The sequence below is a fragment of the Sorex araneus genome, chromosome 5 (assembly GCF_027595985.1).
Source record: "Sorex araneus isolate mSorAra2 chromosome 5, mSorAra2.pri, whole genome shotgun sequence".
NCBI classification, from domain to species: domain Eukaryota; kingdom Metazoa; phylum Chordata; class Mammalia; order Eulipotyphla; family Soricidae; genus Sorex; species Sorex araneus.
In genome coordinates, this window is record NC_073306.1 from 4,422,086 (window position 1) to 4,448,109 (window position 26,024).

The 26,024-nt window shown below is 69.1% G+C and overlaps 2 protein-coding genes across 3 annotated transcripts in view; one reads left to right on the top strand and one right to left on the bottom strand.

The window, feature by feature from the left end:
- PEX14 (peroxisomal biogenesis factor 14) overlaps window positions 1-8,020 on the top strand; it is a 98,756-nt gene extending 90,736 nt beyond the window's left edge. For both annotated transcript variants that reach the window (XM_055140520.1, XM_055140519.1), the window contains exons 5-9: window positions 3,579-3,664; window positions 5,018-5,120; window positions 5,965-6,062; window positions 7,065-7,156; window positions 7,305-8,020. In XM_055140520.1, the coding sequence (XP_054996495.1) occupies window positions 3,579-3,664; window positions 5,018-5,120; window positions 5,965-6,062; window positions 7,065-7,156; window positions 7,305-7,737 (812 nt within the window). In that variant the 3' untranslated portion in view covers window positions 7,738-8,020. The remainder of the gene's footprint in view (window positions 1-3,578; window positions 3,665-5,017; window positions 5,121-5,964; window positions 6,063-7,064; window positions 7,157-7,304) is intronic.
- A 4,978-nt stretch (window positions 8,021-12,998) lies between these two features.
- The window catches only part of CASZ1 (castor zinc finger 1), a 38,681-nt gene continuing 25,655 nt past the window's right edge, over window positions 12,999-26,024 (bottom strand). The window contains exons 8-19 of the mRNA XM_055140517.1: window positions 25,549-25,721; window positions 23,883-24,709; window positions 22,131-22,263; window positions 21,894-21,957; window positions 20,693-20,847; window positions 20,490-20,612; window positions 19,844-20,179; window positions 18,513-18,711; window positions 17,401-17,572; window positions 16,031-16,182; window positions 15,807-15,948; window positions 12,999-14,208 (exon numbers count right to left, since the gene is read on the bottom strand). Of these exons, the coding sequence (XP_054996492.1) occupies window positions 13,070-14,208; window positions 15,807-15,948; window positions 16,031-16,182; window positions 17,401-17,572; window positions 18,513-18,711; window positions 19,844-20,179; window positions 20,490-20,612; window positions 20,693-20,847; window positions 21,894-21,957; window positions 22,131-22,263; window positions 23,883-24,709; window positions 25,549-25,721 (3,615 nt within the window). The 3' untranslated portion in view covers window positions 12,999-13,069. The remainder of the gene's footprint in view (window positions 14,209-15,806; window positions 15,949-16,030; window positions 16,183-17,400; window positions 17,573-18,512; window positions 18,712-19,843; window positions 20,180-20,489; window positions 20,613-20,692; window positions 20,848-21,893; window positions 21,958-22,130; window positions 22,264-23,882; window positions 24,710-25,548; window positions 25,722-26,024) is intronic.

The window sequence follows — 26,024 nt, forward strand, 5'->3', positions numbered from 1 at the left end:
GCCCAGGTCAGCCGCGTGTGAGGCGGACGCCCTCCCCGCTGTCCTGTCGCTCTGGCCGCTCTTCTTTTTCTTTTGTTTGTGTGTGTGTAAATTTTATTGCAGTTTCCCCGCTCTAACGACACACACAGTACACAGTTTGGGTTGTGGCTTCCCATCCGCCCCGTCCCCCAGAGACCCTCTGCTCATCCCTCCTGCCAGCAGTTATTGGGGGGAGGGGGTGGGCGTCACGCCCAGCAGCGGTGCTCAGGACTTACTCCTGTGGGATGCTGGGATCAGCCCCGGGTCGGGCCCCTTGCGCTTCTTCCTGGGGGGATGGGCTGGGGGCCTGTGTCCAGGCCAGGCCCCTCCCTGCCTACCTGCTGCTCAGCCAGCACCACCTGGACTGCCACGGGCCCCCGTCCCGGCCCAGGCTCTGCGTGGGTCCGGCAGGTCGAGACCGTGTCCATCTGCCTGCTCTGGGCCCCCGAGGCCGAGGCCGTGAGCCCCAGACGACGGCCGTGCGGGGACCTGGGGCCAGCCCAGGACTGAGCTGCAGCTGTCGGCTCTGTGGGGCGCGTCTCGGGGATGCTGGCGGGGAAGAGGAGGCAGCTCCCGGGGCCCGCTCAGGCCGCCTCGTCTGTCTGTCGGGGCATCGCGTCCTGGGAAGCTCCTTCGTCCCGTTGCGTCACTCGGGAGAGCAGGGGAGGCCCCTCTGCTCGCGGCTGCCCTGCCCCGGGCACCGGGTGCCTGGGAAACGCTGGGCCTCGGGGCCTGGGACGGCCCTCCCAGGGCACCGTGCCGTGGCTGGGGGCTGAGCCGGGCAGGCAGAGGGGCAGCGGGCGGGCGGGCGGACGCATCCTCGGCCGCCCCGGCTGGCACCGCCGGAGCCGGGCCGTGGGAAGTTACCTTCATCGTCGCGTCTCTTTCACTTTGCCACGAGACAGAATTGAATCACACATCTCCGAAACGAGTGGAATGGCATTTCAGCCCTTGTCTTTATAGACTCTCTGAACTTTCGGAAAGATCATTCCAGTCCCTTTTCATTAATAATGAAAACCAGGGGCCAATAAAATGTTCTTAGTGCGAGGCCGGCGGGAGTGGGGGCAGTGTGGGCACGAGCGGGGCTGGCCAGGACCCACAGGTGTTTGCCACGCTCACGGAGTCAGGGTGCGGGCAGGAGGGTGTGGGCAGGTAGGAGGGCAGGGGTGCGGGCAGGAGGGGCGGGGAGGAGGGCAGGGGCCTGGGCGCAGGCAGGGGTGCAGGCAGAGGGTGCAGCAGGAGCTCAGGTAGGGGTGCAGGTAGGGGAGCAGGCAGGAGCTCGGGCAGAGGCTCGGGCAGGGATGCGGGCAGGGCCTGGGCAGAGGTCACGGGCAGAGGTGCAGGCAGAGGGCGCAGCAGGGGTGCGGGCAGGGGTGCCGGCAGGGTGTCCCAGCCTGTGAGGTGGACTGCTCGCCCAGAGCCAGCCGTGCTGCCCGTCCAGGCGCCGCGTGTCCGCAGGGAAGAGTCCCTCCAGTGGGCTCTGGCCGGAGGCGTCTGGGTGGCCGTTCTTTCCCAGGTGGTCAGCAGAGGGCGTTGGGGAAGTCAGTGGGGCGTGGAATGTTCTGGAGCCCGTCGGGAAGCTGCACTCGAGGACCCCGGCATGTGGCCGGCTTTGCGGTGGAGGCGCGGCGAGACGCCAGCGGCCGGGGCTTCCCCAGAAGAGATGGGGGCCGGGGCCAGGCCCAGGGCTGGGTGCGGGAGCCTCTGCCTGAGCCTGCCGGGGGGGGGAAGGGGGCTGCCGTGGGCCCCTGCGCCCCCCGGACCCTCAGCTTCACCTCTGTGCCGGGAGGGGCCGCGGGAGACCAGGGCCCACACCTCAGACCCCGGCAGACTGGAGGGCGGGAGGCGCCTGCCCCAGGCCCGCCCGAGGGCAGGGGGGAGACCCGGGTGGGAGGACGCGAGTCCTCGGGCTCGGGGTGAGAGCGAGCCCGCGGCAGATCGCGCCGTTAGCCCCTAGGGCCGGGCTGTGGGTGGAAGCCCGCACTGCTGGCCCTGCGGCGGGAGTGACCTCTGTTTCCTAGTCACGCAGGTGTCCCCAGCAGCCTCCAGAGGTGCCTGCGCGTGTACCCGTGTGCATTCCCGCCTGTGTACTTGTGTGCACCTGTGTGTACATACCTGCATGTCTGAGTGCCTGTGTGTCCATGCCCACGTGAACCTGTGCATCACGTACCTGTGTGCAGTACCTTTGTACCTATGCGTATGCCTGCCTGTGTGTGCTCACCTGTGTACCTGTGTGTGAGTGTGGACCTGTACGTGCCTGTGTGCTCACCTGTGTATCTGTGTGTGCTCACCAGTGTACCTGTGTGTGCTCACCTGTGTACTTGTGTATGTGATCACCTGTATCCCTGTGTGTGCTCACCTGTGTACTTGTTTGTGCCTATGTACCTGTGCATGCCTGTGTGCTCACCTGTGTACCTATGTGTACTCATCTCTGTACCTGTGCGTACTCACCTCTGTACCTGTGCATGCCAGTGTGCTCACCTCTGTACCTGTGTATGTGCTCACTGGTGTACCTGTGTGTGCTCACCTGTGTACCTGTGCTTGCCCGTGTGCTCACCTGTGTACCTGTATGTGCTCACCTGTGTACCTGTGTGTGCTCACCTGTATCCCTGTGCATGTTCTCACCTGTGTATCTGTGTGTGCTCACCTGCGTGCCTATGTGTGCCTGTGCATGTGCCCACCTGTGTGTACTTGTGTGCCTTTGTGTTCTGGGTTTATAGCTACATGTCTCAGACCTCTGACATACCTTGCGTGTCCCCGTGTGTGCCTGTGTGTACTGGGTGCACACACTCGCTGGGTGCAGCAGTGTGTCCTGCCATGAGCACTGGGGCTCGAGCCAGGCAGCAGCAGGAGGAGGTGGCTGGGCTAGCAGCAGCGTGGGGAGCGGGGGCGGGTCCCTTCTGTGGAGCCCTCGCACACGCATCGCTGTTCTGTCACGCCCGCCGGGACCGGGAGCCGAGGCTGCCCGAGGGCCTCCCCCCGCTGGCTCCAGCCCGCGGACTGAGGTACTCGTGTCCTGGTTCTGCTGCGCAGGGGAGGGGCTGTCCCGCTCCCCCGCCTGCACCCGCTCCCCCGCATGTCCGCATCTGCCTCTGGGCTCAGGAAACGCCGCCCCCCTGCACAGTGCTCCTCTCGGGCACCAGGAAGGGCCGCGCTGACCTGCACAGTGGCCGTCCCCTGCGAGAGGGCAGGTGCTCCCGGCCCCTCCCCTGCCGTCCCCTGGGCACAGAGCCCACGGGCGCTGGGGGGCGGGCGACCCCGACTCAGGTGTGGATTAGGGGCAGGCAGAGACGCCTCCAGGGCTGTGGTCCTGGCGCCCCCACCACCCGCGCAGGCACGCGTGTGTGTGAGTGTGTGTGTGTGTGTGTTTGGATGTGTGTGTGCATGTGAATGTGTGTGAGTGAATGTGTGTGTGCGCGTGTTTGTCGTTCGTCCTTGCATGTGTATATCCCTGTGTCTGTGCATATGTGCACACGTATGTCCCCACAGTGTGCATGTGTGCTCTCGTGCATGCGTGTGTGCACGTGTGCTTGGGTCCTCTGACGCGACTCTCGCCCTAGGCCCCGGGGGCTCGCGGTGGAGAGATTACGGTGCCTTGGCCATCATCATGGCGGGGATCGCGTTCGGCTTCCACCAGCTCTACAAGGTGAGCGTCCCTCCCTGCCCTCCTCGGCCGCGGCTCACCCCTTCCCTGTGGCTTGGCGCCTCCAACCCTGAGCACAGGGGCGCGGGGCAGGGACACGGGCGCCCCCCCTCCGAGCCCAGCGTGGCCTGGCCGCTTCGGACCCACGTGGCCCCGGGCTCGGTGGCTGCGCCTGCGGAGTGGAGTCCAGCCGCATGTGTCCTCGCACCGCTGCAGGCCTGGGGGGGCGTGGGCGTCCCCCACCTTCCCTCTGGGGTGCCCCCCACACAAGCGTCCAGGATGCAGCCGCTGGGTTCAGGTGGGACGTGAGTGAAGCCCCAGTCCCCTGGAAGAACAGGCGGGTCCCGGCAGAGGTCAGCCTTGCTGCAGGGCAGCCCAGCTGCGCCGGCCCGAGGTTGCTCAGGCAGCCCCCGTGGCCCTACGAGGTTGCTCAGGCAGCCCCCGTGGCCCTACGAGGTTGCTCAGGCAGCCCCCGCGGCCTGAGGAGGTTGCCCAGGCAGCCCCCGCGGCCTGAGGAGGTTGCCCAGGCAGCCCCCGCAGCCCGGGGTTCTCTGTTCCCCGGGTCAGTGCAGGAGCTGACCGGCCGCGGTGCTCTGGGTTCCACCAGGCAGACCGAGCCTGGGCCGGGGCTGTGGAGTGCAGAGGCCAGCGGGGGCCGACCCCCACCCCGCACACCCCCGGCCCAGTCCCGTACACTTGTGCCCAGGCCCAGAATTCCAGAGCAGTGCTAGTGCTCCCGGCTGTGCCCGCTGGTCGCCCGGTGGCCGTGGTGAGCGCCCCTCAGCCTGCTCCCCGGCGTGCCCGGCCCCAGCGTGGACTCGGGCCCCGTTGCTCAGGGCAGCTGAGACACACTTTGTGAATCAGAACTTGCCTCCATTGGGAGACGGCATTGCCCAGTCCCCGTGGCACCTTCCCACAGGACGTGGTCCGGAGGGAGCAGAACCAGCTTCTGGGCTGCCCCCCCACCCCCTGGCCTGTGCCCGGCCCTGGCCCACCATCAGACGGCTCCAGCCTCGAGCCCCCCACGGCCCACTTCCGTCCCGAAGGAAACTTGCCCTGAGGTCCGGGACTCCCCCGAGTGGGAGCCTGGGCCCCCCCTGCCCTGGTCCCCCCCTTCTCCCCCGCACTCCCGGGCCGGCCCGGAGAGGTGCCAGGGGCCCGCCCTGTCTGCACTCAGCTTTCTCAGCGGGCCGCCAGCGCCTCCTACCGCGGCCCAGGTGGCCACCTTCCAGAACATTCCGGCCACTGCACGGCCGGGCCCCCCCCCCGCCTGCCCCGACCCGATCCCGGGGGGACGGGGAGCAAGTTGGTGGGCGGCGGGGCGCCTGCGGGAGCCGAGTGCACCCCTCCTTGCAGAAGTATCTGCTCCCCATCGTCGCGGGCGGCCGGGAGGACAGGAAGCAGCTCGAGAGGGTGCAGGCGAGCGTCTCGGAGCTGAGTGGCAGCCTCGCGCAGACAGGTAAAGATTAATGACTCCATCAAGCCGCCCTCCGAGCCTGCTCCGAGCAGCCCCGGCCCGGCCCCTCCCCGCGCCCCTCCGTCGCCACTTTATGTGGTGACTTCATTTATCTGCTCTGAGAATCTGTTCACATTTGCAAATGAAGCCGCCGTCATTTCGGTTTAATTTGAAATTGCTTGTTTACTGTCGGCGCGGCCTCAATTAATTATGTTTTTACGGAAAGGCTCCCAACCTCAGAATATTAATAAGGGGAATAAAATGACAGCCTTTCTAAGGGCTGTAAAGTTCATTTTTAATTTCTGCGTCTATGAGGCTTCTAGGGGGGTTTTCAGCACTTTCCCCCCTGCCCTCGAAGGATCCCACGCGGGGTCAAGAGAGGCTGTAATCACCGCGGCTCCCGGGACCCCGGGGCCGCCTCCCTGTCATCGACTCCCCGGGACGCCTTCATTACCCGCTGCCCGGTGGTGGCCCACTTAGTCGCGACCGCCCACGGCACGGCTCCCGCCGAACCTGGCCGTGGGGAGGCGGCGGCACCGCCCAGGCCGAGGGGCTGTCCCGCAGGGGCAGCGATGAAGTTCCCCCAACTTCCGGTGGGCGGGCGGGTCCGAGGCCCTGGGGGCTCAGCTGCCTAGACGCAGCCGGAGGGCTGGAAGGAGCAGCGCCCCAGGGGTCTGGAGGTGGGTGGGCGCAGAGGGAGGAGGTGGGGGCTGCCTCCCGCACCCCCAGACACCTGAGGAGAGGGTGCAGGAAGCGCACCTCGCTGAGACCCGCGCAGCAGAAGGGGGGGGGCTGGGGGTGGGGGGCGCACGGGGGTCCGCGCAGCCCCTGACGCCCCTCTCCGCAGTGACGCAGCTGCAGGTGACGCTGGCGTCTGTGCAGGAGCTGCTGCTGCAGCAGCAACAGAAAGTCCAGGAGCTGTCCCACGAGCTGGCCACGGCCAAGGTACCGCCCGCCCCGCCCCGCCCCGCCCCTGGACGCAGTCCCCTCCCCCTGGCCGCCGGGACCCTCCTAGGCGGCGCCCACACCGTCCCCCTGGGGTCCCCCTGGGCTGGGATTTGAGCTGCCGGGGCCTTGCTGAGCCACCCCCGCCCGCTCCACAGTGCTCCCAGCCTCAGGGCAGCCCCCCGGGGGACGCGGAGGGGGCCAGGGCTCAGGGCTCGGCGCCCCCCCACTCACTCTCCCTCTCGGGTGGAGCCCGGGCTTCTCCAGAGAAGAGGGTCCCCGGAAACGGTGTCCCACCCGCACAGAGCGGGGCCAGCGTCGGCCCACCCCCTCGCTGCCAGTACCGTCTGGTGGCCAGGGGCCTTCCTGGAAATTGGAAAACCATTTGCAGGAGTTTGGTTTTCAGATGAAGCACATCTGGTGCACGTTGGGGGCGGGGGGAGCTGCCCCCCACACACCCAGGGCCCCGCCCCCGCTCAGCCTCAACTCCCGCGTGTGAGCGCTTCACGGTGCCCATAAACCGGCCCTGTGTTTTCTCAGCTGCCATGCGAGTTTTTATATCTGGCTTCCAAAGCGCCTACTGCAGGCCTGTAAAAAATTAAAAAGAAAGCGCGTTAAGTAATTAAAGAACCGATAGAGAACTCGGGCGGAGTGCTCGGCAACTGCTTTTTAAGGAGACTTGGCTGGGAAGCCCCGGGCACTGGCTGGGGCCTCGGCCTGGCCCAGGGCTCGCTGGTCAGCGGCTGCCCCGGCTGATGGGTCAGGGACGCCTGGGCAAGCGTGGCCCGGCCCCTCCCCCACGCCACTGTCACTCCCGGGGCCCCGGCCCGCACCCCCCCTGTCCCCCCTTTGCCTCTGCCGTGGCCCAGCCAGGCCAGGGGCGCCCCTGGGAAAGGAGCAGCAGCACCAAGGGGGGGGGGTGGCAGCGGGTGGGCGTGTCGCGGGGGGCCTCCCCACAGGCCTCCCCCCTGCGCCCCGCCGACCCCGCTCCCCGTGACCCAGGCCACCACGTCCACCACCTGGATGCTGGAGTCGCAGAACCTCACCGAGCTCAAGTCGGAGATCACGTCGCTCAAGGGGCTGCTGCTGAACCGGTGGGTGCCCGCGGCTGCCGCCCCCCCCCCCGCCTGGCCCCCCCCCCCGGGGCCTCCGTCCCGCTGGGGCGGGGCCTGGGGTGTCCAGCCCGCCCCGGGGCCACCGCCCCAGGCCCGGCCCCAACCCCGCCCGTGTCCGTGTCCCCAGGCGGCAGTTCCCGCCGTCGCCCTCGGCCCCGAAGCTGCCGTCGTGGCAGATCCCGGTCAAGTCGCCGCCGCCCAGCCCCGCGGCCGGGCCGCCCCACAGCAGCAGCGACATCTCCCCGGTCAGCAACGAGTCCGCGTCCCCCGTCAAGGACGGCCACAGCCCCGAGGGCGCGGCGGCCGCCTACCGCCTGCTGGGCGCCCCGGACGAGGCGGCGGGCGCGCTGGACGTGGCGGGCCAGGTGCGGATGGAGGTGCAGGGCGAGGAGGAGGCGCGCGAGGACGACGACGACGACGGGGACGGGGACGGCGGCCGCGCGGACGCCGAGGCCGGGCTGGCCGTGCAGCGGGAGGACCGGCGCGGCGGCGACGGGCAGATCAACGAGCAGGTGGAGAAGCTGCGGCGGCCGGAGGGCGCCAGCAACGAGCGGGACTAGCCGCCGCCCCCGCCCACGCCCACCTGCCCGCCCGCGCCGCGCACCGCACCGCGCACCGCGCCGCGCCCCGGCCCCCGCGCAGCCCCTCGCGGGGGGCCTGTCTCCTGGCCGGGGCGCGGGCCTTGGGCCCCGTCCTCGCCCGTCCGCCCGGCGCACGCTGAAGCCCCCCACCCCGGCCGGCCGTGGCCCCCAGGCGGGACCTGGCGCGCCGCGTGGGCGCTGGGGTCGGGCTGGCGCGGGCCCCACTGTATAGATTGTAATAAACTCGAGCTGCCGCTGTCTGGTTCCCGCCTGGCCTCTCTGCTCGGGCCCCGGGGCGGGGGAGGGGAGGGGGGCGTCCAGCCTGGTCCCCGCAGCGACACCCTCCCCCACCCCCCCCCCGCCCCGCCTGTGCCGTCCACCCCGCACGGAGGGTCCGGCGGGGCGACCTGACTGCTGTGTCCTGTGTCGCGGCCTGCAGAGCGCGAGCTCCTTAAATGGACGCGTGCTCCCCGCCGCCCGCCCCTCCCCCTGCCCCGGGCCGGCCCCAGCTGGGCGCGTGGCCGGGGCCCTGGGCTTCGGGGCCGTGCAGGGTGCCCTGCGTGTGGGCCACCCCTGCCCCGCAGCCGCCTGGCCACCGTCACGTCCACCGCGTCGGCCTCTGCCCTCCAGGCCCCGCTGCAGCGGGCCCCCTCACCCCCGCCACCTCTGCGCTGGGCAGCCCTGCAGGGGCCCGCAGGACAGCTGTGTGACCGTCCCTGTGCCGGGCCGCCCTCCCCCATCACACCCGCACGTGCCCCTTGCCCCGGCCCCCAGCGCCCGGCTGCAGGGTGGCCCAGAGCCCCTCGGCCTTCACTGGACGGGACTGAGCCGGCTCCCGCCCCCTACACCCCAGCTGTGGGGCTGTGGGGGTCCGGCCCCCGGAGGGCGCCCTTCTCGAGGCGGGTGGAGGGGCCTGCACCGAGCACCCCACGCGGGGCTGGGGCGCAGGGAGAAGGGCCGGGAGCAGCCCTCGGGGCCCGACCTCGCCGTGGGGTGCCGAGGACGCCCTGGCGAGCGCTCCGGGCGGAGAAGCCCCTCCCCAGCACGGCGAGCGCACTGCCTAATAAAGGCAGCCGCCGGCCGGCACACGGCGCTCTGAAAAAGCCTTTCATTAGAAAAATAATGCATTTCGTCCAAATAAGGTAAAAATATTTGGAATGGGGCAGAAGTGAGCAGCGGCCGGCCTGCGAGGCCCGGGCGGGCGCTGCGGGGGCCGGAGGAGGGTCCCTCGTGCCCCTGCGGGACGGCTCCAGGTGCTGGGGGCGCCCAGGGTGCTCCGGCCCCGGGGGAATGGTGGCCCCTGCCTCCCACCCTGCGTCTGGGGGATGTTGGGGCGCAGGGTGCCCCTCCGTCCTCCCTGGGCGCATCTGCCGTCCTGCACCGGCCCGGCCAGCCCAGCCCAGCCCGGAGCGGCGGCCGGCGGGACTTAGCCCGACCTGCCTGTTTCTCGTCTGTTTGTTTAAAGGCGTCTCCGCCCGGCACCGACGAGGCGCGAAGGCGCCACGGGGCCTGCTGTGGCCGCACCTGGGGGCCCAGCGGGACCCCTGGGCCTGACTGCCTCCCTCCCCTGCCCCTGCGCCCAGCCACTTGGCCGTCTCTGCACCGGGGTCAGGGGGCACCAGCTGGTGTGGGGTCAGCCAAGGTCACTCCCAGAGGGCCCCAGTCCCAGAGCGGCCCGACAAGCCCAGAGCCTCCAGGGCCCCCAAAGCCCACAGGCCCAGCTCCCCGAGAGACCCCCGCTCCCCCCGCACCTCCCCCAGCCCGCAGGCCCTCCCCGGGGTCTGCAGGAGGGCTCCCTCGGCCAGAGGGTGCAGAGCCGGGGACAGTCTGGCCGCTCGGACCCACCGCCACCCTCTCTGAGTTCCAGGGGGTCCCCTGGCCTGGCCCCCCCTCGTCCTGGGCCTGAGGCGGGCAGCTGATGGGACAGGTGGGGGCCCCTGGGGGCCGCCCTGCCGCTGGGGCACAGGTGCTTTGGGCAGCCTGGTGGCAGTGGCTCAGCTGCGGAACCCCCACGCCAGGCACACCCGCTGCCCAGTGCTCGCCCCGGAAGTTACAAAACTCTTGAATTTACCCCAGTTTGGAGCAGACGCGTCACCCCGGCATGGCTAATGAGGTTCCACAATGAAAGTGGAGTCACCCATCCACGCACTTCCTGCGGAGCCCCACCTTCCCGGGGCGGGGGCGGGGGTCTGGCACCACCGGGGTGGGGGGGGGGACAGGCCCTTGGACCGGGCCCGAGAGCCGTCGTACTGGGCCTGGGCCTTGGGAGAAGCTGGTCCTGCTGCCCCTGGCCGCGCAGGCGGCCCCGCCCAGCAGGTGCCTGGGGTCCCTGCCTCCAGGTGTGGTCAGCTGGGCCCCACCTGGGCCCAGAAGCCCTGGGGAGGGGGGGGTCTGCCGCTCCTCCTGCCCCAGGAGCCCCTGAGGACAGCCCCCCCCACACCCGGGAGCCGCCCCACCCGTCCCGGGCACCCGCGGGGAGCCCCGCCCTCCCGCCCACCGGCCCTGCTCCGTGCCAGCCCCGCAGGAGGCGGCGAGGTTCCATAATGGGTTTAATTTGTTGAACTGGTGTTTTATCCCATAAATTAGTCACTGTTTTATTTAACAGAATCGAGAGATCCACAAACAAGAGGCGAGTTCCAACTTGAACATTTTAATAAGACAGAAAAAAGTCTCCGTTTTCGCGTCTGTTGCAAACATATTTATGTAAATAGCCGGTGCGGCTCTCCAGCGGGAGAGGAGGGCCCGGCCCTGCCCTCCTGCCGCCACGGGGGGCGGCGGGGCCGCGGTGCGCTCTGCGGGGGTCCCCCCACTCCCCCCGCCCGGCCTCCGGCCCGGCCCCCGAGTCCCGCAACACCAGGCGCAGGAACCGGCCCCCAGGCTCCGGGCAGGAGCCGGGCCAGCATCCGCGTGGGATCCGGGTACGCGGCGTTCCGGCCCGGCGGGCCCGTCCAGGAAGGAGGAAGGAGCCCAGGAAGCAGCAGAGGGGCCCTGCCAGGCGGCAGCAGGGCCCTGGCGGGGGGGCGGGGGGGGGCAGGAAGCCCGGACCTCCCTCCGCCCTACCGGGGGCATCTGGCCGTGAGGGGCGGGGGGCCGCACGTCGGACTGTCCAGTCTCTCCCCCAAAGGACCCGCCCTCGCTCTGCCCCGGGCACACCTGCACCCTGGGGGTGCAGCAGGGCTGTGGGTGGAGGGTCCGGACCCCCCTCCCCGCCCCCATATCCGATCTCCCACCCCCAGAATTTGGCTCTGACCCCAGAGCCAACCTGAGGACCCTCTGCCCCTTTCCTGCCCTTTCCCTGTGGGCGGCACTGGGGGGGGGTCCCTGCCCACCGGGGTCGCTGCCAGCCCCCCGGGGGCCAATTTCCGAAAGAAAAGGAGAATTTGATAGATTTTTTTTCCAGTTTTTATTGAGTGAAAATGTCAAACCTTGCATCAGTCATGCAAAAAAAAAATCAAATAAATAAAACACATATATTAAATTTCTAATAGCACTAAATTCAAGTGGAAAAATATTCAGTTCTTAATAACCAGGTGCCGAGGAGACCAGATTCAAGTAATCAGAGCACACGCTGTTCGGCTCGGGTTCACGTTCCGCATTTCCCGCCTCAAACCCTCTATATATCTCTATATATCTATATATGTATATACATATAGATATATACACAAATGTGCATACGGAGGACTTTATATTTATATATATACACATACATAGTTATAAAACATTAAAAAGAGCATTGCTGGATCAAGCATTGTTTTCCCCACGGAAAGAAAATGAAACGAGGATGACACGCCCCGGGTCAGGGTGAGCAATGGCTTGGAGTCCTACTGTGCAATACGGGGGTCACCAAGGCCAGACTTCTCTGCGCCTCTTTTTTTTTTTTTTTTTAAATTTTATTCACTCTTGCTACATTGAAAACTTTTTTCCTTTACAAAACTCCTTCCAGACTCCCCGTTTGGGGGTGCCCAGCGGCAGCACTGGCGGCCGGGGTTCAGGGGGCTCTGGCAGGGCTCAGTGGCCCTGCACCCGGGTCCCCGCCAGCTCCGATGGTCCTGGCCTTCTGGATGCAGCTAAGAGGACAAACAATAAAAATAAAAGAAAGAAAAGGAAGGGGCAAAAAAAAATAGGAAAAAGAGGAAAGGAGAAGAAACCCTGAACCTCTGCCTCTGGGCGCCCACCTGCCTCCGGGCTGGCCCTGGGGGGAAGGGGGCACCTACTCCGCCCCCGGGCCGGGGCCCCTTTGGAAAAGGCAGAGTGTACATCCAAGAAGCATTCCAAATAATAAAACAAACTGAAAATTTTTTTTTTAAAAAAAAGCCCTATAAAGCCACACGCATAACCAAGAGAGAGAAACTCAAATGTTAAATTAACTACAAACTGGTACCAACGGGAAGAGTCCTTTATGCTTGCCGTGTTGTGTGTGTGTGTCTGTGTGTGTGCTGTGTGTGCGTCTGTGTGTTTCTGACTACAAAATTCAAGTTAAAAGTTGGAATCACACAGCTCCCGTCAGTCTGGGTGAAGTCAGCCCGGCCCTGGGGGCCACTAAGGCCGCGGGGGTCACCGCGGACCCCGTCCCAGGCGCGGCCGCACCGTCTGCACCCCGCGAGTTTGTTCTGGGTGGTGACCGCGACGGGGGGGAGGGGGGGAATACTGCACGACTCGCCCGCGACCCCCGCTCGGCCGGGCCGCTCCTCCTTCCCCTCCCCTCCCCTCCCGTCCCGTCCCGTCCAGTCCCGTCCCGGGCAGAGGGGCGCGGGGCGCGCGCGCGCTCCGGGGTCCCGGGTCCCTGTAGTGTGTGGCGCGCCGCCCGACGCTGCGGGCGCGGGTGGCCCCGGGGTGGGGGCGGGGGGCGGGGGTCGCGGGCGCCCCCCGCGCCGCTCCCAGTCCTGAGCAATGAGGGGCCGCGGCCGCTCGCCCCCGCGGGCCCCCCGCTCTCGCTGCCCCCGACAAGAGCACCTTCTGTTTCCCTGAAGAAGCGGACCCCGGGCGCGCGCGGGGGGCCGCGGGGCGCGCGCGGGGCCGCGGGGGGCGCGGCGGCGCGGCCGGGGGGCCCCGGAGCACCAGAGGGAGGCCCCCGCTGTGTCCTGAGACGGACTCGGGGTCCGGAAGCACCGGCGGGGCCGGCGTGGGGGCGGCGGGGGCGCGCGGGCCGGGCGCGCGGGGACGCTGCGCCTCCTGCCCGGGCCCGCGCCGGGGTGGGGGCGGGGCGGGCGGGACGGGGCGGGTCCGGGTCCGGTCCGGGTCCGGATCCGGGGCCGGGTCGGGTTGGGCTGGGTCGGGCCGGGTCGGGCTGAACGGGCCGGGCCGGGGCACGCTAGGGCGAGGCGGCAGCGGCGGGGGGCGCGCGCTCGGGGCTCCGCGCCGCCGCGTCGGGCAGCGACTCCTCCGAGTCGGTGCGCAGGTCCTCGTCGTCCTCGTCCTCGTCGTCGTCGTCGTCGTCGTCATCGTCGTCCTCGTCGTCGTCGTCGTCCTCGTCGTCGTCGTCGTCGTCCGCCTCCTCCTCCTCGTGCAGCTCCAGCTCCTCCTCGTCGTCCTCCTGCGACGACTCCCCGCCGGGCGCGGGGGGCGCGGCGGCGGCGGTGCCAGGGGGCGCGCCGGGCGCGGGGGGCGCGGCGGGGCCGGGCGCGGCGGCGGCGGCCTGGGCGGCGGCGGGGTGGGCGCCCGGCTCGCCGGGGTCCCCGGGCTCGGCCAGCCCCAGCCCCAGCCCGGCGGCCGCCGTCTGCAGGAAGAGCAGCGGGCCGCCCGGCTCGGCCAGGGCCAGCGCGCCGTCGGGGCCGGCGGCCGCGGGGCCCGGCGAGGCGGCGGGCGGCTCCCCGCGCTCCTGCTTCTCGTGCTTGCGCTTGTGCGAGTCCATCTGCGACATGCCCACCACCGTGTGGCGGCAGCCCGGGTAGGTGCAGTGGAAGTGCGAGCACTTGAGCTTGTACTTGCAGTCGGGCACGGCGCAGTCGGCGCTGGAGCTGAACTGGCAGAAGCCCGCGGCGCTGATCACGTCCTGCTTGCCGTGGTGCTTGCGGTGCGCCGTGACCTTGGTGCTGTCGGTGCAGCGGAAGCGGCAGCGCAGGCAGTGGAAGTGCGTGCTGGTGCCCGAGAACGGGCAGTCGGCGAAGTGGCAGCTCAGCGACGCCTTGAAGCGCTTGAAGTCGTCCAGCACCAGGTTGTCCACGCGGTCGTGGTGCTGCGCGTGCTTGTACATGTGCGTGCGGCCGCAGAACTTGTAGCCGCAGTTCTCGCGCGTGCAGTGGTAGTGGGTCACCTTGAGCGAGAACTGGCACGCCGCGTCCTTGCAGTCCTCGTAGAGGTCGAAGCGCCGGAAGCCGTCCAGCATCATGCCCTCATCCAGCATCTTCCGCGACGATGCCGTCTTGCGCCGCTTCCCGAAGGGGGACATGTCCTCGATGATCCAGAAGCGCTTCTTGGCGCCCGAGGCGGAGGGCATGGAGATGGTGTTCCCTGCGGGGGCGGGGCCGGCAGAGGTCAGCGCCCGCCTCGCTCCGGAAGCCCCCGGGGGCTGGCCTGGCAGACCCGCCTGTGTGCGGGACTGGCCGCCCCGGCTCCTGGGCAGGGGGCGCCTCCCGCCAGCGGGGGTGGAAAGTGGTGCCCGGTGCTAATTGGAGCTGGAAGGGGGTCTAGGCCGGAGTGTAATTAGCCACATGGCACAGTGGCCAGCTCGCTGTCCCCACAGCTGCTAATGAGGGGCGGGCGGCCCCGTCTCGGCCGGTCCTGTCTGCGCTCTCGGGACTGTGTGGCCCGAGGCTCATTTTCCCCCGGGAGCGCCTTCTTGCCCCAGGAAGGCCCAAGCAGGGCTCAGCCAGTCAGGGGCACCCCTGGGCCCTCCTGCCTGACCAGGCCCGAGTCTGTGCTCCCCATTCTGGAAGGAGGCAGGGCAGCAGGCGGGGAGCCCAGGTCCCGGGGCGGGGCACAGCCCCCTCCCGCCCTCTACGCGGCTCACTCTGCTCCTCCGTCCTCTGGCAGAAGGGGTGCAGCCCCCACCTCGGCAGGAGGAGAGACGCCAAGAGTGGTCGGGGTGCAGGCAGGGGAGCGGCTGTCTGCCTACCCCGGGACCCGCACTCTGGGAACCCTGCGGAGAGGACCAGGGCTCAGGCCGGGGGGCTGGAGTGGGGGTTCAGCTTGGTGTAGGACCACCCAGACCTCAGCAGGTCCCAGACACCTTCCCCAGGCCCCCAGTGTACCCCCAGGAGTGGAGAGACAGGCTCTGTCCAGCACAGGCCCGGGTGGCCCTTGGGAAGCCGGGGTGGCCCCTCAAGAAGTCGGGGTGGCCCTCGGAAAGCCGGGGTGGCCCCTCGAGAAGTTGGGGTGGCCCTCGGGAAGCCGGGGCAGCCTCTGGCCTCAGGGTGGGCCGTGAGTAGGGCCAGGGGCCTGTCCTGGCTGGGCGGGCGGCCGGGGCCACACACTCGGGGGGAGGGCGAGTTACCTGCGGCGTCCTGAACTAGGGGGGCGTCCCTTTTTACTGGAGTGGCGGTGGCGGGCGGGCTGCCGTGGGGGTGGGCCAGGCCCCGGGGGGCTCCGAGGGCGGCGCTGAGCAGAGAGTAGGAGAGGCAGGGGGGGGAGAGGAGGCAGGGCAGGGAGGGGAGCGGCGCCCGGAGCAGGGCCGCCGAGAAGGAGGGGGGTGGGGGGGGCTGCGGAGCCAGGCGGGCCGCCTCGTCACCAGCGGCAGCAGGAGGAGGAAGAGGAGGAGGAGGAGGAGCCGGGCAGCCTGGAGAGGGCGGAGAGACGCAGAAACAGACCAAAAACAAAAACAGAACAGAGACACAGAGAAGAACCCAGATGAGAAACGGATGGTGGGGGCCGGGCGGGCGCGGTGGACAGAGGAGAGAGGCCACAGAGAGAGGCAGAGAGAGAGGGGGGCAGTGGGGAGGGGGGCGTGGGGGGGAGAGGCTGGGCCGGGCCTGTGCTGGGGGGGGCCCCTCGGCCCGGGGGCTGGGGCCGCTGCTCTACTCTGAGCTCGGAGGGGCCGGGGGACCCTCTGGGCTGGGCGGTGCTGGGCGCTTGGCGGCCCGCGGGCTCCGGCGCTGGCCGCGGCCCCTCACCTGCCGCCGTGCTCTCGTTGCCCACGGGGGTGCTGGAGCAGCTGCGGTCCATGGTGGACGAGCCCGAGGACAGGCCGCCCGGGCTGCAGCCCGTGTGCTCCATGTACTCGTCCGGCTCCGTGTCCAGCAGGCTCGGGGGGCCCTGCAAGAAGGCGGGGGGGTCCTGAGGAGGCCGGGCGGGCGGGCAGGCAGGTGGGCAGGGGCGGGGCGGGGCGGGGCGGCACCTGGGCCGGGGGCGCACGGTCGAAGTTCTTGCCCAGCATCCTGCGCATGTGCTTGCGCGCGTGCGAGGTCATCTGGTGCTTGAGCAGGAAGGAGAACTGGCAGCCCTCGCGGATGCAGTGGAAGTGGCTGTTCACCTGGTTGTACTTGCAGCCTGCGGCGACACGGCGGCGCGCATCAGGGGGCGCTGCGGGGGACCCCCTGCCCCCTGCCTGCCGTCCCCCCCCCACCGGGACCCGCCCCCGCTGGGCCCTGTCCCGGGCCCCGCCCGGCCGGCCCTGCTCTGGCCGTGCGCCCTGGGCGGGCGGCGGCGGCGGCTGCGGGCAGAGGGCAGGTGAGGGCCTGCCCGTCGCCATGGCGCCCGCGCCGGCCAGGTGTCTGGTATCACCCGCAGCTTTGTTTGGCCCGGCTACCACCAAAACACCCCGAGCTGAGTCAACAGGCGAGTGCGGGTCCCGGGGCTCCCGGACACGGCGCTGCCACGCGCTGACATCTGTCGCCATGGTTACCCGCCCGCCCGCCCGTTCTCAGTTCTCAGGGTTGGGATGTGAAGAAAAGGTTTGTTTTCGCCCTTTCCCGGCCGGCCGCCGGCTTGGAGCCGCTGACCCTCCTCCCTGCCGGCGGTCCCGGCTGCCACGGCGACCCGAGTCCCAACAGGGCCACCCCACGGCCCTCAGGCAGCGTCCAGCAGGTGGGCCCGCCGGGAGGCACGAGGGGCGCTGCCCAGGCCTGGAGGGTGCGGACCCCCGCCCCCCCACCCAGGGAGGCGGCCCGGGCTCGGGTACTGGGGGGGGGCTGGTGCCTCCGAGGACGGAGCCCTCGGTGGCGACATGGGCGGGTGCCAGGTACTGAGCGCAGGCGGCTCCTCCCTCGCTCGCCCGGGTCACGGGTGCTGTGCGCCTGCCCCAGCAGGCCCCTGGCAGCCAACACCGGGAGGCGGGCAGCCCCCCGCCCCACCCGGCCGCCTCTCGCCACTGCCAAGGCCGTGGATGAGCCGGGGGCTGCGCCGGCAGCAACCGAGTGCCTGGAGCGGAAGCCAAGGAAACAGACCCCAAGGACTCGGCCCCCAGGGACGTCCCCGCAAGGCCCCTGGGAAGAGCCACGTGGGCGAGGTGTGCCCAGGGACACCGCACCACGCCCGTTTCCTGGGCTCGCAGCTCAGGCTCGGTCTGTTTCTGCTGTGACGGGGCCTGGCCTCTGGGGTCTGTGACTCCCTCAGTCATGCTGAGGGGACCCGGGGACCCTCCCGTTACGCCCGGCCTTGCACGCGGCCGTGACCCTGGCTGCCCACTGTCCCAGCCCTCATGTGCGACCTCGGGGCCTGCTGGGCAGGAACGGCGGCCCCCAGCCCCGACTCCCCGGGACGCAGTACCTAGCCGGCCACACTCCTCACGCTTCGTGAAGTACTTGAAGCCGTTGGCCGCCCGCCGCTCGGCCTTCTCGTGCTTCTTCAGGTGCCACGGCAGCTTGGTGGTGATGTTGGTCACGAAGTAGCAGCCCGTCCGCAGGCAGTGGTAGTGCCCGCGCAGCCGGAACTCACAGTGCTGCGGGACGGACGGGGCTCAGGGCCAGGCTGGAGGGCCCCCCCGCCCTGAGTCGCGCTGCCAGGTTCAGTGCAGGAGACCCCCGCCCCCCCCATCCCACAGAGGCCTTTCACAATAAAAAACTTAAAAATAAGGGGCTGGAGCGATAGCACAGCGGGGAGGGCGTTTGCCTTGCATGCGGCCGACCCGGGTTCAAATTCCAGCATCCCATAGGGTCCCCCGAGCCCTGCCAGGAATAATTCCTGACTGTATGAGCCAGGAGTAACCCCTGTGCATCGCCAGGTGTGACCCAAAAACAAAAACAAAAAAAAAACTTAAAAATAAAATTTTTTTTTAAACCGCGCTTGCATGCGTCCTTCCAGCACTGGGCTGAATCTGTGCCTGGCCGTGCTCGCCGGCCGGCAGGGGTGGGAATCCCTCCTCACGCTCCGCGCCAGGGCAGACATCACCAATCCATCCTCGCACTGTCTGTCCTCCCCTGCCCGGGCAGACGGTCCCACCCCGCCCGGTACGCTCTCCCAGGCAGCCCCAGTCTCCCCGTCTCGGAGGCAGCCAGCCTGGCCCGGTGGCCACCCCCCCCCCCCCGTCTGGGCCAGGGGCGGCTCCACCCAGCAGCCCAATGGGCCTATTTTTAAGTTCTGGGCCTCTAGGGAAAGGGAGCGTGGTTCCAGGGCGGGCACACGATGCCAAGTGCACAGCCGCTGCCAGCACTCGGGCACCTCCGAGGGTCGGGACGGGCCTCGTCCACTCCGCACCCGTCTGGACCCCGGCCCGGGGCCCTGCGGGGCCAGCACCGCCGCTCCCGGAGTCTGCCGCGGGGCCACTCCACAAAGGGCGTGAGAAACCAGGTCTCTGCCCGGCAAAGCTGACGCCAGACCGGGGCCCCGGTGTGCCCACCCTCCCGGCCCCCAGCCGGCCCCCGCCCGCCCGCCGCGCCCACCTGGTTGGGGCAGAGACACTGCAGGGAGTAGTACGCGAACTGGTCTCGCACGTTCACGAGGCTGTTGTTGGGGTTGATGTGGTCCAGGCAGTGCGACTCGGCCTTGCCCGAGGTCTTGCACACGTACTTGCAGTTCCCGAAGAGACAGTGGAAGTGGAACTTGTTGGCGTACTTGCAGTCCGTCGCGAGGCAGGGGTCGCTGCGGGGGAAGCACAGTGCGCAGGTCATTGGCATTCCGGAGGCCCCCGCCCCGCTGGGCCCCCGCACTTGCGCGTCTCTCGGGGGTCTGCCCCATCCCTGTCCTCTCCCCCCTCCTGCCCCCACCCCCCCCCGGTTCAGTGCCACAGCCCGGCCCGAGGAGACTACAGATCCCGGCATGCCTTCCTGGGTTGTGTGTTTTTTTTTTTATTTTTGGAGCGCGGCTGGGGCTAAGGGGTTGCAGAGAGCGGGCAGCCCAGAACATTGCATGCTGGGACACGTAGTTTCCACGGCCACACCCCTGGGCTACAGACGAGGAGGGCAGCAGCCACTGCTTGGAGAGGAGAATGAGGGATGGTACCGCCGGCCCTGGGGTGGTGCCAGCAGGGCGCGGCCGCGTGACAGGGCACAGATGGCAGGGGGGGAGGGGCACGGGGAGCCTGTGGCCCTGCAGCCTGGACAAATGTGGGGCGCGTGTCTGGAGTCAGCCCTGCCGGGGTTCACCGCTGCGGGGGTCCCGCCCGCCCGCCCGCCTGCCGGGGCCGCCCAAGGGTGCAGGGCTGGGGAGCGGGGAGGGGGCTGTGGCAGCCGGGCCTGGAGCCCTGCCCCGCAGGCCACGACAGGTGCGGACAGAGCCCCCCGCCTCCTCCCTGGCGCCCCCCCCGGGGAAGGGGCGGGAGGCAGGAGCTGCCCCGCCGGCCCCAGGCGCTGAGACAGGAGGACAGCGGCCACTCAGGCGTGAGTTCACATCCAATTTATTGCGTTTATTGAGAACAGGGTGCGGCACGCAGAACGATACAGAGTCCCGCCCCCGCCCGCCCCCCAGCGCCGAGGGCGGAGGCCTGGCCCTGCCCTCCCAGCCCTGGGCTCCAGCGTGGCCCGTGGGGCCCAGAGGAGACCCCCGGGAGAGCCACCCCTCCCTCCCGCAGTGCCCCCTCCTCCGGGCAGTCCTCAGGGCGGCTCCCTGCTCCCCGGGGGCCACCTGCTCCGGGACCGGGCAGTGAGGTCTGAGCCGCGACGTCCAGCGGACGGCGGGCAGCAGCAGGGCCCAGGGGCGCCCCTGTTAGCACCTATGCTGACGCGCGGGGGTGGGGGGTGGGGGGGACACTCCCGGAAGTCACAGAGGGACTCACTTCTCCTGGAACTGGAGGAATCCGGGTTTGACCTGGGGCTTGGCGTTCTCTAGAGAGGTGGTGGCCAGGGGCGAGGCGGGCAGGTGAGGTGCTGGTGCCGGCAGCGCGGGCATCTGGGGGAGGGCGGACGCCAGCTGCTTCCAGGCCAGCAGCGTGGGGGCGGAGGGCGCGGGCGCCGGGCTGGGGGTCAGTCCCTCCACCGAGGCGGCCGCGGCTGAGGTGACGGGGGGCACCGGAGGGGACGAGGGGGCCAGGGGGGGCTTGGTGTCGGCCGCGGGCGGGAAGGCGCCCTCCACGCTCCCTTTCACCGTTCCTCCGTCCGTCCGGAAGTGGAAGCTGAGGGGAGAGAGCGTGTTGGGGGCGCGGGGCCGGCCCTGCCCAGGGCGGGGGGCCCCAGGTGCCCATCCCAGGAGCCACCCGTGTCCGTGTCCACCCTCGGTCCCCCCCATGATTCAGTCTCGGTTCTCAGGAACCCCCCGAGAGGGAGGGTCTGCTTCAAATGCCCCGAGTTCTGGGTTCAATTACTGCAGGCGGCTGCGCCCACCCGCCCGCCGCGCCCCTTCATGACAAATTAAGTTCATGGTGTTTTTTCAGCTCCGGGAGAGTCTGGGGAGGTCCCGGCGGGGTCCTGCAGGCGCCCACTCACTTGGCGTGCTTGATGGCTCCGTCCAGGGTGCTGAAGAGCGCCCCGCACTCCTCCACCACGCAGTGGAAGTGGGCCTTGTGCAGGAAGTCGCACTGCGCGTCGCAGACGTCCTTGGTGCCGAACCTGTGGGGGGGGGCGGGAGGGGGCGCGGGTCAGGGCCCTGCGGGGCGGGCGAGGCCGGGCGCGGCGGCGGGGCCCCTCACCTGCGCAGGTACACTCTCCAGGGCTCCGCCAGCTGCTCCTGCACCAGCGCCTTCACCGCCTTGCCCAGGAAGGGGCCCGCGTCGGCCGCGGGGCTGCCCTCCCCCTCCGTCGGGACGCTCAACAGGCTGCCAAGGTTGGAGCTGCCCTGAGACATCTGTGAGGGGACAGGGGCGTGCTGGGGGCCGGGGGGCTCAGGACACGCCGCCCCCCCACCCCCGCCGCGTGCGGGCTCTGAAGACTCCCTCCACCCCGGAGCGGCTGGGATCCGTTTCTCCAACCGGGGCCGGGACCCGCCCTCGCTCCCCGGAAGCAGCCCTGGGGATGTTCCTGCCGGGTTCCCCGAAGAAGGGCAGGTGGACGGGGCGGGGGAGGGGGGGCGGGGCCCTGAGAATTCCTGGGAACAGGAGGACCAAGGAGGGGTGCAGGGGGAGAGGGGAGGTCGTTGGGGGCAGTGGCCACTGGGCGGGGAGGTGAGGCTGCAGCAGGCTCCAACCCGCTGGGGGGGCAGGAGGGAGGGGGCTGAGGAGGGGGCACTGAGCCCGGAGGGAAGAGCAGGGCAGGGAGCCCGTGGGCAGGCACGGGGTGGGGGCAGCAGGACCCCAGCCCGCGAGGTCGCTGGGGCCGGGTGCCCGCAGGCTCTGTGTACAGTGACCCAATTAATCTTGCCGTAGTCAAATGCATCATGTGAAGGGGGGAGATATATTTGAGATGATGTATAATTTACAAAGACCCTGCATTATTTAAAATAAATATTCCGGGCGACCCTGCGCAGGCGTCCGGGACCATTACTCAACTGGAAAAGTGGAGACCAATTCCCAGCTCCCACTCAGCCCCCCAGCCCCAGCCCCTCCAACAAGAACAAAAAAATAGATATAAAATAAATAAATACAATTAATAACGAGCGGCGAGGGAAGTTAGAAGGCTCGGGGAAAAGGCTCTGGGAGCCGGCCCTCCGTCTGAGGGAAGAAAGGGTGTCACAGGCTGGAATATATTTCTTCAGCCAGTTCATTAAATTAATTTGTAAGCAGTGGCTCTGAAATTATATCCGATGAAAAATGGCCTCAAAATTTAAATGGTACAAACTCATCTTATTAGAGGCAAAACATTAAAAAACAAACACATCCAACCCCCCCCAGCCCCCAGCCCAGCTTTAATTTCTCGGGGTGGGGGGGCGGAAGGCGAGTGATGGATGGTTCTTACCTTATTCATAAGCGAGGATAAAAGAGATGAATTTGCCGGGACTGCGTGGCCATTTGATTCATTGCTGGAACACACAAACCAAGGCCCCGGGGCGTGGGACAGAGCCCAGTCCCCACCGCCCAGTCCCATCACCCCGGGGCATCTGGCCTCCTTCTGGCCTGGCCTGGGGCAACGGCCTGGGGCAGGAGAGGCCCCAGCTCTGGCGTCCGGTCAGGGCACCCCTGGTCCCCACCTTACCTGGGCTCCTTCAGGGTCAGGTCTACACTGCGGTCGGCCGCCTCCTGGGGCCCTGGGGTGCCCGCGTTGTCTCCTGCCTCTGGCTTCGCGGGGCCCAGGGGGAACCGGGTGGGGGTGGCCTGCTGCCCACTTCCTGCGAGGATGGTGGGGGGGATGCCGGTGTGAGCAGGGCTGGGGCTTCCCGGGCGGGCATGCCACCACCCCGGCCCGGGGGCCTCTGCCCGGCGCCTCTCGCCCTGACGAGATTGGCCGTGACGTGGACGCGGGCGGCAATTCTTCACGTGATAATTATTGCAGAATTATGTCAAAGTTGTCCCAGAGAGGAGGGGGGGAGGCAGGCGGGGGCTGGGGCGGGGGCCCTCCGAGCCCCCCCCCAACTGTCAGAGCCAATTTGCGGTGCTGCCGCTTGGGCTTTTATTAAGGACGGTGTCGGTGTCGAGGCTGAGGGGAAGTGGCAGATCCAGGCTGGGGGCGCCCCCGCCGCGGGCCGGCCCACGGTTGCCGGGGAGACAGCCCGGCCTGGAGCGGTGGCAGCCAGTCACAGTGGCCGGGCCTGCAACCAGCCCACCCGCCAAACCATCCCGGGCCCAAGGCCGCTGGGGCTCCAGGGGGGCCCGCGGAGGCCTGGGCCGGCCTGCGGGGGAGCAGGGGCTGGCGGGGCCTGGCGGGGCCGGCAGAGGAGCTGCTGACTGGGGCGGCCCTGTGTCACAGTGCCCGGGCTGACAGACCCGCGCCCAGACGCCGGCGGACAGAGCAGGTGGCACCTAGTCAGGAGAAAGGCCCCTCCCCTGCCCTGTCTTGGGGAAAGGAGTTTGCCAAGGAGAGCAGATCCCCAGGGAATCTCTGAGCCCCTGTGTGGAGGGCCTCGGCCCCGCCCACCCGCAGCCGCCCACTCTCAGGGGCTGCCGTTTCCAGATCTCAGGGTCCACCTCCGTGCCCTCCCTGCCCCCCAATCTCCCGCCCCAGGCTCCCAGGAAACTGCCCCGACACTCTGCCCAGCAGCACCCTGCGCTTCTGGGCAGGGCCTGCCCCCACCCCCCTCCCCCAGGACACACTCGCGCCCCAGCTCCGAGAAGGACTTGGGCCTGTCTCTTCCCTGTTTCGCCCCCCTGCCACCGCCGCTGACCCTGTGCCCTGCCCTCGGCCAGGCGCTGCAGGAGGTGGCCCTCCTGTCCCTCTGTCCCAGGCCACTCAGGCTGGTCCCCAAGGTAAGGGGCAGGGAGGGCAGCCAGGTTCCAGCAAGGAAGGGAGAGAAAAAGGGAAGTGCCCAGGCCCCGGGGTCTGGGCGGGGGAGGGCCCAGCGCTGGGGTATGGTCACAGCTGTAGGCACTCCCCTGGGGCCTTCACCAGGCCACGCGTGACCAGTGCCAGCTGTGCCGGGCAGCACCGTGGATGGACAGCCCATGGCCACCTTCGGCCTCGAGGGACCGCTAAAGATCGACTCCCCCCAGGGCCCTCCACAGCATGTCGCCCTGCCCTGGGCCTGACCCGGGTCCCCTCCTGGGCACCGGAGGCCTAGACAGCTGTGGCCCGAACTCGCCCCCATCAGGGCTGGAGTGGTGGCACAGGGGCTGCCGTGACATCACAGCTGGCATCCCCACGGCTGCCCACTCCCCGCAGGAAACAGAAGCTGCCCAGGAAGACCAGAGTCCAGGCAGGGCGAGAGGGACAGAGCTCCTTCCCGGCACCCCCCATCCCTGCTCTGCCCCGTTCCCCGCGGCCGGCGAGCCCCGGGCAGGGCCAGGCACTCACCTGGGTCAAAGGTGGCCGAGGGCTTGAGGGCGGCCGCGGCCAGCCTGGCCATCATGGGTGAGATGAGGCCTTTGCTGGCAGAGATCCTCTCCATGATGGAGGCAGTGGGTGCGGGCACCGAGGCGGCTGCGGCCGGCTCGCCCCCGCCCGAGGTGGCCAGTGCAGGGGCGTCAGGGGCAGCTGAGGCAGCCGGCCCGGAGGACATGGCCCCCAGGAGGCCGGGGGTGCCCACGGGCAGCGCGGCCGCACCCCGGCCCGGCAGCATGGGGAAGTAGGGCGCGCCGGAGGGCAGGCCGGAGTTGGAGAGGGCGAGTGCCAGGGGGATGGAGCCGGGCAGGGCCTGGGACAGCAGCCCCGAGATCTTGCTGTTGGGGGCCTTGGTGGCGCTGGGCACGGCCTCTGCAGCGGCGGCCAGGGAGGCCGAGGACTGCTGGCTGGTGGGGGAGGCGCTGAGGCTGGAGTTCTTGCTGCTGAGGGCCGAGAAGTCCACCAGGTCGTCGTTGCTGGACTCCTCGTGCTCCGTGTCCTTGGCGCCCAGCAGCCCGGCCGGCAGCCCCAGCACGCCCGCGGAGCGCACGTGGCGCCGCTCGTGCTTCCGCTTGTGCGAGGTCATCTGGCTGGTGGAGGTGAAGGTGAAGCCGCAGCCTGCGCGGATGCAGTGGAAGTGGTTGGTGGCCTTGCTGTACACGCAGCCCTCGTACTTGCACTCCTCGTACTTGTAGAACTTCTTGAAGCCGTCCTTGGCGTACGCGTCGTCCTTGATGTGGTAGCTCTTGTGCTTCTCGATGTCGCACTTGTTCTTGAAGGTGAACGTGCAGCCCGGGCGCCTGCAGAGGGGAGGAGGCAGCAGGGAGGGTCAGGGACGCCCACCTGCGGCACAGTGCTGCCCTGCTGGCCCCGCCCACAGCGCCCTACTGGTCCCGCCCACTCACAGTGCTGCCCATTGGCTCCGCCCACAGAGCCCTACTGGTCCCGCCCACTCACAGTGCTGCCCGCTGGCCCCGCCCACAAACCCCGCCCACTCAGTGCAGCCCCGCTGGCCCCGCCCATAGTGCCCTACTGGTCCCGCCCACTCACAGTGCTGCCCCTCTGGTCCCGCCCACAAGCCCCGCCCACTCACAGTGCTGCCCCGCTGGCCCCACCCATAGTACCCTACTGGTCCTGCCCACTCACAATGCTGCCCCTCTGGCCCCGCCCACAGCGCCTACTGGTCCCGCCCACTCACAGTGCTGCCCCGCTGGCCCCACCCATAGCGCCCTACTGGTCCTGTCCACTCACAGTGCTGCCCCTCTGGCCCCGCCCACAGCGCCCTACTGGCCCCGCCCACTCAGTGCTGCCCCACTGGCCTTGCCCACAAAGCCCCGCCCACTCACAGTGCTGCCCCGCTGGCCCCGCCCACAGTTCAGTACTGGCCTCGCCACCCGCAGTGCTCTCTACTGGCCCCGCCCTCCTACAGTGTAACCCCACTATCCTTCACAGGCTCCGCCCACAGTGCCCTCTACTGGCCCCGCCCCCTCGGTGCAGCACCCACTGGCCCCGCCCACACTGCAGTCCTACTGGCCCCGCCCTCCCACAGTGCAATACCACTGGCACTGCCCACAGCCCCACTCACTGGCGCTGCCCACCTGCAGTGTGGCCCCGCCCACCACCGTGAGGCCCCGCCCACCTGCAGTGGAAGTGCGTGGTCTTCTGCCCGTAGAACTGGCAGTCCGCGGTGCCGCAGTCCTCAGTGGCCCGGAAGCGCTGGAAGCCGTCGTTGATGAGCTGCGTGTTCTTCTTGTGGAAGTTCTCGTGGGTCATCACGTCCGACGTGCTTGTGTAGACCTTGTTGCAGCCCACCTGGGGGCCAGACCGTGGTCAGCACCCTGCCCCACTGTGCACCGCAGTCCCCCTACCTCCTGGTGGGGCGCGGACCTGGGTACCTGCACCCCTCCCCGCAGGTGCCCTGCCCGGGCTGCCACTGGTGGTCGTCAGGGCCCTGGTCTGGAGGGTTCTTGTGGGGACCCGTCTTGTACACAGAAGCTGTCCCCCATCTGCAGGCTACACTGAGGCCTGGTGGTCACCTCCAGCCCCGGGACTGGTTTGGAGGCTCTCCCTGGCACGGTGCCCCCACCCCCACCTGGGCTGGGCCCGGCCGACAGA